We start from the raw sequence: 8822 nt of genomic DNA on the forward strand, positions 1-8822 counted from the left end.
GGACTGTTTGTGCCTAGCTGTGTTGTCTTTCCAGCAGATATCAGGGTGGTTGAAGTCCCCCATGAGAACCAGGGCCTGGGATCGTGAGGCTACTTCCAGCTGTCTGTAGAAGGCCTCATCGACTTCCTCTTCCTGATCAGGTGGCCTGTAGYAAACACCCACMACAGYGTCACCCATGCTAGCCTGCCCTTTAATCCAAAAGATACAAATAGTCCTCATTCTTCAGCACACCAATTACTCTTGAAGCAGCTTTTCCAAACATATTTCTGTAGTTGCATTGCCCAAATTAACCTTGGCAAAAAAAAATTCTATCCCTACTGCAAAACTTTGCAGTAGGTTTTTTTCACAGACAGTAGCTGCTGTTGATACAGTTTTCCAATTCTGAATGACTGTAGACTATCAAGTATATCTAAAATATGATCTAAATAGTATGAAAAAGTCACTGTTTTAGCAGAGCCAATATTCATGCCCTGGTAGCAGTGTTGAAATAAAACACATATACCCAGAAAGAGAGAGAAGCTATAGAAAAAGATGCAAAAATTTTTGAGGCAGGAGAAAATCCAGCTGATATCTTAATTAAGCATGACAGCTGGGATGCACTGAATTGTGTATCACAGGCCAAAGACACAAATGATTCAATAGATTTGAATGCGCTTTATAAAACAGTGCAGCAGTCGTATTCCTTCTTTATAGGCAGAGAAACAGAAGGAGAAGCTGTTAAATCTGAAAGTAAAATAGATGACCCAAAGTTTCAATCTTCTACTTTTTAAACCATAATTCTTCACTATAGGTACTAATGAGCTTCAAAGGAACAAAAGCAGTATGCCCTCGATTTGTTTTTTCATTTTCAAAATTTTGGTTATAAAAATAAAATAAAAGTTTTCAGAAGTTTACCATAAGTAAAACACATTGGCTTGAACTGCCATAGAACCAAGTATTTTATTGCTCAACTGATGGCAACAGGAACTTTATTTTGAACACTAGAATTGCAGAAGAGGTACTAAATTGTTTGGAAAATTCTTTCCCAACCCAAACCTAGGCTTCCCAAGTTGACCATCCAACCTTCATGGCGCTTTCTGACAATTTCACTGTACTAATCTGTGCAGTTTAATTCCCCTTCTATAAAATGGTACTTGAAACACCTAAATGTATTTTAATAAGCACAATGAAATAACCCCTAAAGAAAAAAATTTGTATCCAGTGCAGGGTTTAAAAAATTTGCAATAAAAATATGGTACAGAGCTACATACTATTTGAAAGTTAAAGAAAACACTGAACACTTGAACTACTAGTTTCATGAGCTTGTACTTTGAATGAGGAGAGGTTCCTTGAAAAATTATTAACATTGCTATGTAATATATACTCCTCATAATACATACACCTTTGATGGCTAAATTAAAACAGTAAGATTAGCTGTAAGTCTTTCATTTTCTAACTGCTATTTAATTTTTTTTTTTTTTTGTGTTCTTCAGCCAAAGATATTCTGGTACAAAAACAAAATGGATCTGTCTGGGGATGCCAAATATCGCATGTTCAGTAAACAGGGTGTGTTGACCCTGGAGATCCGGAAACCAACTCCCTTTGATAGTGGTTTTTACACGTGTAAGGCTGTTAATGAGTGTGGTGAAGCTGAAATAGAGTGCAGACTGGATGTCAGAGGTAATCAGATGAATCTTACAGATAACATTAATTCTGCAACAAAGAAACGGTAATGAATTTCTCAAAAAGTAACGCTTCCCTTTATCTAACACCAACTTATTTGGTGTATACAAAGTTTGCTAATTACAAGCCCAAGCAAGATTGTGTTTTTCATGCCAAACTATTATGACAGAATTGGGTTACTTGCCAGGAGACGCAGGACTGAAGACTGACAACTATTATGCTCCAAGTTAATAATTCTAGAGAAGAAATTTAGCACTGGAATGGAGGTCTGTCTACAAACCATACACTGTGGATTATATAATTATCCTTTAAGCTATACTCTGTAATTGAAAGTTTAAAATTCCTAGAAATGACTCCAGAGTCATTAGCTGCAACAGCTGCTGGAATATGTAAAAGGTAGCGCATACTACATTATGAATAATTTTTAGGTGGACATTGATAACTTATTTTGCTTGTCAAAAAGGCCAGGAAAAGAAGCTGTACATTTACAACACAGTAAGAAATATTTCGACTATAGATTTTTGGAAAAGCCACTACTCTTTGACAACATAAACATGCAAAGCACCACTTTAAATGCAGGTCAAAAGCAGAAAAATCTGCAAAAGTGACCTGTGCAACAGCCACAGAGACTGAAGGTATTTCTACCCAGCACAGAGTTTGAGATATTTTGCTCAGAGCTCACTCTGTACTGTACAGTAGACAGTGCACACAGCAGTGCTGGCCATCAAGATCCTTGTTTGGTCCTGGAAGCAAGCGCTATAGCTGCATTCCTACTGTGATGAACTTGGGCTAACAACTCTGAAATGCCCAGCTAATGCATGTGGCACTTCACTAAGGCAGCTGTGCTGCTTCCAGCTGAACACTTAGCTCAAGTATTTCTGTTCAGTGCTGTACTGTGCAGTGTGAACACTGCTCAAAAGCTATAGCCAGAAAGATCACTTAAACAGCTGATATACTATCACACTGCCCACCTAAAATTAACCAGAAAACTGAAGATAAGGTACCATTCATTCTGTAAATGAATACGGATCATGAGAGGACACATAATCTGGTAATCTGAACAACAAAGCAACTGCATTTGCTGTAATTTCAAAGACAACACTAAGTATTTTCTTCTAAGAGATAGTTATGACAAACACAGGAGTAGAAAGCTTCCTAGTGATTTCTCACGAGAAAGCCTCTCAACTAAAATTATGGTAGGCACATGTGTTTTCACTATTAAATGTGAGAAATGCAGTTTAGCAACTGCAAGTTAATACTATCATCTTCTGAGGCTTGCCTTAGGAACGCTAAATCTCCCTAGAATTGTTACAAAGGAAAAACAAGTACTACAAAGCAACCGTATTTCACCTTGAGCACCAGGTCTTGATTTTTTTAATTAGCTTCCTTTAATATCTGATTGTATCTTATTTTTTTTCATCCTCCAGCACCTCAGTAAAACTATGAATTTCAGCTCATCTGCAAGTCAAGGTATGAATCAAAATGATTCAGCTGGACAGATGAACTCTGGATGTTTGATGAGATATAAGATAAAACAATGTTTAGTTATTTATGGAAAAGAGTTTATGGAATTTTGGTAATCTTGGAGGGGTTTTTGTTTTGTTTTTGTTTTCTTTTGAATAATTATACTAAGAACACATTCCTGCAAGGCACCTTTATTTGATTTATGTTGAAGTCAAGATTTGATATTCTCAGTCTTTAATAAGCTGTGCACAGTGTGGAAATCTGTGAGAATAATGTAATAGTTTGTTGACTCTTTTTCCTTAGTTCACTACCAGCACTCCCTCTAAGGTGCTGTTTGCTGTTTATTAACACACAGTTAACTGGTATCATTAATCTGTGTGCATTATTTTAACCAACCAAACATACTTCAAATCATGCATCTTTAAATGATGCATCTAAAAGTGTAATGTACCTTTAGACTTTTTTTTTTTCATTAAACTGCTATAATAAACCCTTCTCCCCATTCTCTGTCTCAGCATTGGGAATGGAACTTGAAAAGAAGAAAAATGAAGAGATGAATGAAGGATAATTTCAATTACATTTAGAATCCTGCTCATCTTAAGTCATTTAATACTTGTGTACTGGCTGGAGGGGGTATAGTGTAGTATCCTACTCAGTCAGCATTTTTTTCAGGCAATATTTCCCTCTTCCCATAGGCTTCTTCTGGTTACACAGCCCCAGTCTCCAGGTGAAGAAATTCAGGGAAAGCAAGATAAAAAATTTCTACCCATTACATACATAAGACATGTCTGAAAAAACAAACATTACAATTACATATGAAATCAATCCATTCCTAAAGTCTGAAATGAACAGGAGTCCTCAATTGTGCAGTTCTCTCCGTTTTCTCTTCTCAGAATTCTGAGATTCTTCATCAAAGTTGCTCAGAAATAGTGGAATACTAACAAATTATTTGTAATACTCTTTCAACTTTCGTTATACTGATCTCTGCACAACAGAAAGTAACTTTCACTCCTGCTCTTATTGCTAATGGTTGAAATACTCACTTCCATGCTCTTGAGCAGATCTTTGTAGACCCATGTCTGAAACACACCATTCGACAATCTCTGGCTTAAGCTATTGTTCTGCCTTACATAGAAGATAGTTTCTTTGGTAATTACTCATTATTGTTTTTATAGTTGTTTTTTTTTTTTTAAGAGACCAGCATAAAGATCCAATTATTAGATATTTCTGCTATTGATTATAGCTATCACATAATAATTTACAGAGATAGTTCTGTACATCAGGTGGAACAATGCAAGATGTAGCAAGGAAGATTACTTGCACATAAATAAAAATTTCAAAACAAAAACTTGTGATGAATGCAATAAACTTACTGTAATCTACTATCATGAAAGGCTTTCGAAAAATCTATGAATGGTTACATATTTTGCCAGGTAATTAAGTCAAGTGAAACTACAGAGTTTCTGGTTTCTCACCTAAGAGTCTGAATATGGATTTGTTTGGGGTTTTTTGACCTGCAGTAGTAGTCATTAGTTTCTGGCTAGAAATTGCTTTTTCATGAAACCACAGTACAACAGAAGGTGAGAAGACAAAATTAATCCAGGAAGCATTGCTTTTGGAAGAATCAACACAAACAAACTGAAGTAATACTCCAGGCTTCAACTACTCTCCTGCCTCCAATATGCTAGTTGAGATGGGAAAGCGTGTCTGACACAGCATGTTAATTGTACTAAACAAGCAAAGAAATCTTCATAATAAAAACACTTATGCAGTGAGATGTGTATTTTTGTTATTTTATTATGGTATCAGAACACAGAAAGATACTCCTCTTACATCATATTCAACTTATGCAAGGTGAACATCTGTCTGCTATAGATTGTTATTATCCCAAGAATAAACAAAAGGAGTGAAAATATGGAAACAAATTTTCTTTTTTTTTTTTCCGGGGAACAGTATTGTTTTAAAAGCAAGGCATATACCACACATAAAAGTCAGAGACATGTTCTACATCATAAAAAACCTATTACCAGAATGTTAAGTGGAGTTAGAGGATCATCCCAGCATTTGTATGACAGTGTCTACAGAAAAGCAGAGATTGAATTGCAAGAGTTTAGATTACAAAGGACAGTTTATCCTAAAGAGAGCTAGGTGCTTTACCAAATATATTCTGTTACAGAAATGTGTTTCATGAAGAGAGCAGACTTTCATGCTTTAATATGACACAATCCTGGAAGAGCTCACAAAGGTAAACCAAGAGTTCTTAAGAAAAACAGTGGCATTTTCCACTCAATTCTTAGCTGTTCAACATGAATACAACTATTTTTGTGAAGAGCAGTATCTTCGCAACTGAGCATTTCTTTCCTCCTCGGCTGTTGGGAGCATTGCAAATTGATGCTTTCATTAAATGTTAGTTCATGTTTTCATGAAATTTGATTAAGTGGTCTTCAGGTATAAAATTCCACTGCTTATATATACAAAGATCATAAATTTTCAGTGCTCACAAGTCTACTTTCTACTGCTTAGAAGTCTTTGAACTAATGACAATCAAAGAACAGTCTCCAAAAAATTGGCTAAGGTGCTACTTTTGGAAAGCATACTTCCTGCAGTATAGCTCCAAGAAGTTAGAACATAACTCTGCAAGGCTTTCTAAGATAATTCTGCGCTTCTACATGAAAAACATGAATTAGTTTTAACTTGTACAACTTTCAAATGACAAAGAGCAAACCAAATCCAAACCTGAACAGTTACAATAAAGAAGCACACTCTAGTTAGGTTTCTAAAAATTATTTCTAAAAATTTGAATTCTAAAAATTCAAAATACCAGCCACTCCTCACACATTGAAAAATGCAGAAAGCTTGATGTTTGTTAAAATCATACACAGAAAGGCTGTACTGCATGACTACCAGTGATCCCCAATGTGGGGTGCCTATATGGCTACAGTTAGCAAAATGGCAGGGACAGCAACAGCTGTTAAGACAGGAATATAAGTCTGAGGAGCATGTGTGAATACGACACTCAAAACTGTTGCGGAGGGCATTTCCTCAAACTGATAATGCTGAGGGGGAAGATGACTGTCAGTGAGATTAAACGATAACCAAGGAGTTACAAAGAGACCTTTGAAATAATGAAGGCATCATCTTGAAAAGAACTATAAAAATAGCAAGAATATTTCTAACAGTGGACAGAGACAAGAGATCATTGCCTCTGTCTAGGCCTCTCAGAGCTGCCTCAGACACGGTGAGCAGCCTGCATGCAACTAGCGGGCTGTCAGTATGGGGTGCAACAAGCAGAGACCCACCTGGGGTGCATGCAGCAAACCGTACATCATATAGTGCACCCTGTAATGTATCGCAGTTTGTAGCAAGCAACGTAGAGCTAGAGAAATCTCATCTCCAGCAGAAGGCATGGGTAAGCAGAGGAACCTGCACACCCAGAAGATGGGGTGTGTTTGTAACCCACACTGCCTGAGTGCACGTAACTGCTGGGGGGAGGGGGGGGGGTGAAGGAGGATTACTTATAGAAAGGTACCAAAACTTGTAGGTGTTTATGTTTTGTAGGTGTCCAGTATTGTATTTTATGTGTTCCACTGCTGACACTGATCCTAAATGTATAGTTCACTGATTGCCCATTAATTCCATGTTGTAAATAAATAAATAAACCACTTCAATCCTAATCTGATTAAAATACATGAACTGAGCAGGTTTTCTCTGTGACACACCAACATCACCCAGACCTAGCTGGCTATGAAAAATAAAGTAACTCACAATTTTTTTCCATCACACACAAAAGGCTACTTAGTAAATGATAATTTGGCCTAATCTTTTGCATGTGCAAGATCTCCTTTGCTGCAAAATTAGATGGACTTGTGGTCTCTAAATGTCATGGTAAACATTCTTACCTTGTAGGCACCCCTAGGGTATCCTCTGTTGTTGCTCTCTGTTCTAAGGAGAATTTTTAAAATAGACAAAATTCACATGCACTCTTATTTTTGTTTATTATTGTTAGAAGGGTAGAGGAAGACATTTCCCTGTTTTGCAAATGTGCAAGGTAAAAATCAATAGTAAAAACATTATTAACATTTGAATAGACCATAAAATTTAAAAGCTCTTATCTACCTACCTTCTCTTGTAGCATACTTGCAATATATTAAGCATCTAACACAGCTGCCTGCAACTACTATCAAAAACCACAGTCCCATTACACTAGTCCAGTTCTAAAAGCCCTTTTGGTCATTTTTCCAAGACATAAACTCCATTATTGCTAAAGCAGAAGATCCTTCCATCTTAAAAGCATATGTAACTTAGATAAACGTAATAATAATATATCACCTCTTCAGACCTATCATCCAAAACTAAGTTGCTACAAGGAGGAAAGTGATACTTCTAAGACAGAAATAGAAGCACTATAGATTTTGTCTTGTCAACATAAGGAGCCGATGTTAACAAGAATAAGGAAGAGAACTCAAGAGTTAGAAAGGGAAGAGCTAGTAGCACTTGCACTTCTTTTAACATTATTTCTTAAACTTTTATTCTTATCAATACAGACAGGTGCTTTTAAAAGCAGAGTTATCAATCATGCATGAAGAACAGAAAATTGAGAAAACTTGGACTACTACGACAGCAAAGTGGTTTAAGATGTTTGTTCAAAGTACCCTGAGATAGGGATTTGAAATTCTATGTGAATGAGTCATAATATTTTTCCTTCCTGAACTACCTTCACTGCCAAATTAGGAGAAAGGAGAAAGCGAGTTGCTTGCAATGGAAGGCTCTACATTTTTCCTCCCAAATACAATCAAAATGGATTACATTTTTCCTTCAAACTTACTACTAGTTCACTAAGATTTCTGTCCAGTAGGATGTGAAATTGACTTTTACTTTTGATGTTACCACAATTCCAATGTAAAATTAATGCCTGCTGCCCAGTTCAGGGTATGTATCACTCCTTTAAAGAAATTACTACTAACTATATACCAGGAATGGAGATACTTAGATAATTAGGATTAATATAAGACAGCTGAAGCATTAGGGTGTCGCAAAGTATTTGTATTTCATCCTATAGTTCAGCATTGTCATCTGAATGGTATAATGAAATGGAGTCTACTTGCCCCTGAAAAAGGGAAGTTTCACTTAATAATCTTAATAAAAAAAATAAGAGGCAATAAAACTGACAAATGCAAGCAAACCTTACCAGAACTTTCTTTACTTTCATCAGTTACTTGAGACTGCCTTATTGCCCAAATCCTGACCATCATTCTACAAGAGAAAAATAATAGCAAACTGAGTTAGTGGTTGACCAACACTTCATCACAGTACAATCAAAAGGTGTATGAAATCCAGAAGAAAAACTCAAAAGCCTAAGCGTAACTAATGTAAAAAAAATTCTCTTCAACTGTAGTTCTAAAATCAAGTAAACTTCTGGAGATAACGGATTGGCTCTTCCAAGCCCCCATGAGCTATTTTCCTACAAACTAATCTGCTTTCTTTAAAGCAGTGCCCATGTCTTATTGAAGAGGTACAAAAACCAGGCCTTCTCCAGGCCACTCACAGGCTTTACTTTACTATTTTTTTGCCCTAAACGCCAGCATCTGAACGTAGGGCAGCGGCATTAGCAGGACCTGAGTAGGATTTAACTGCCCCGCAAGCCGACGCACCGCTGAGACGAGGGTCTCCTCAGCGCCGACGGTCGGAGGGCACGA

General features: G+C 36.6%; 1 protein-coding gene across 1 annotated transcript in view; it reads left to right on the top strand.

Moving 5' to 3' along the window:
- Positions 1 to 8822, top strand: part of MYBPC3 (myosin binding protein C, cardiac) — a 73758-nt gene that overhangs the window by 61791 nt on the left and 3145 nt on the right. The window contains exons 33-34 of the mRNA XM_026082398.1: positions 1473 to 1667; positions 7108 to 7136. Of these exons, the coding sequence (XP_025938183.1) occupies positions 1473 to 1667; positions 7108 to 7136 (224 nt within the window). The remainder of the gene's footprint in view (positions 1 to 1472; positions 1668 to 7107; positions 7137 to 8822) is intronic.

Source organism: Apteryx rowi, unplaced genomic scaffold (assembly GCF_003343035.1).
Source record: "Apteryx rowi isolate R43461 unplaced genomic scaffold, aptRow1 scaffold_574, whole genome shotgun sequence".
NCBI lineage: Eukaryota > Metazoa > Chordata > Aves > Apterygiformes > Apterygidae > Apteryx > Apteryx rowi.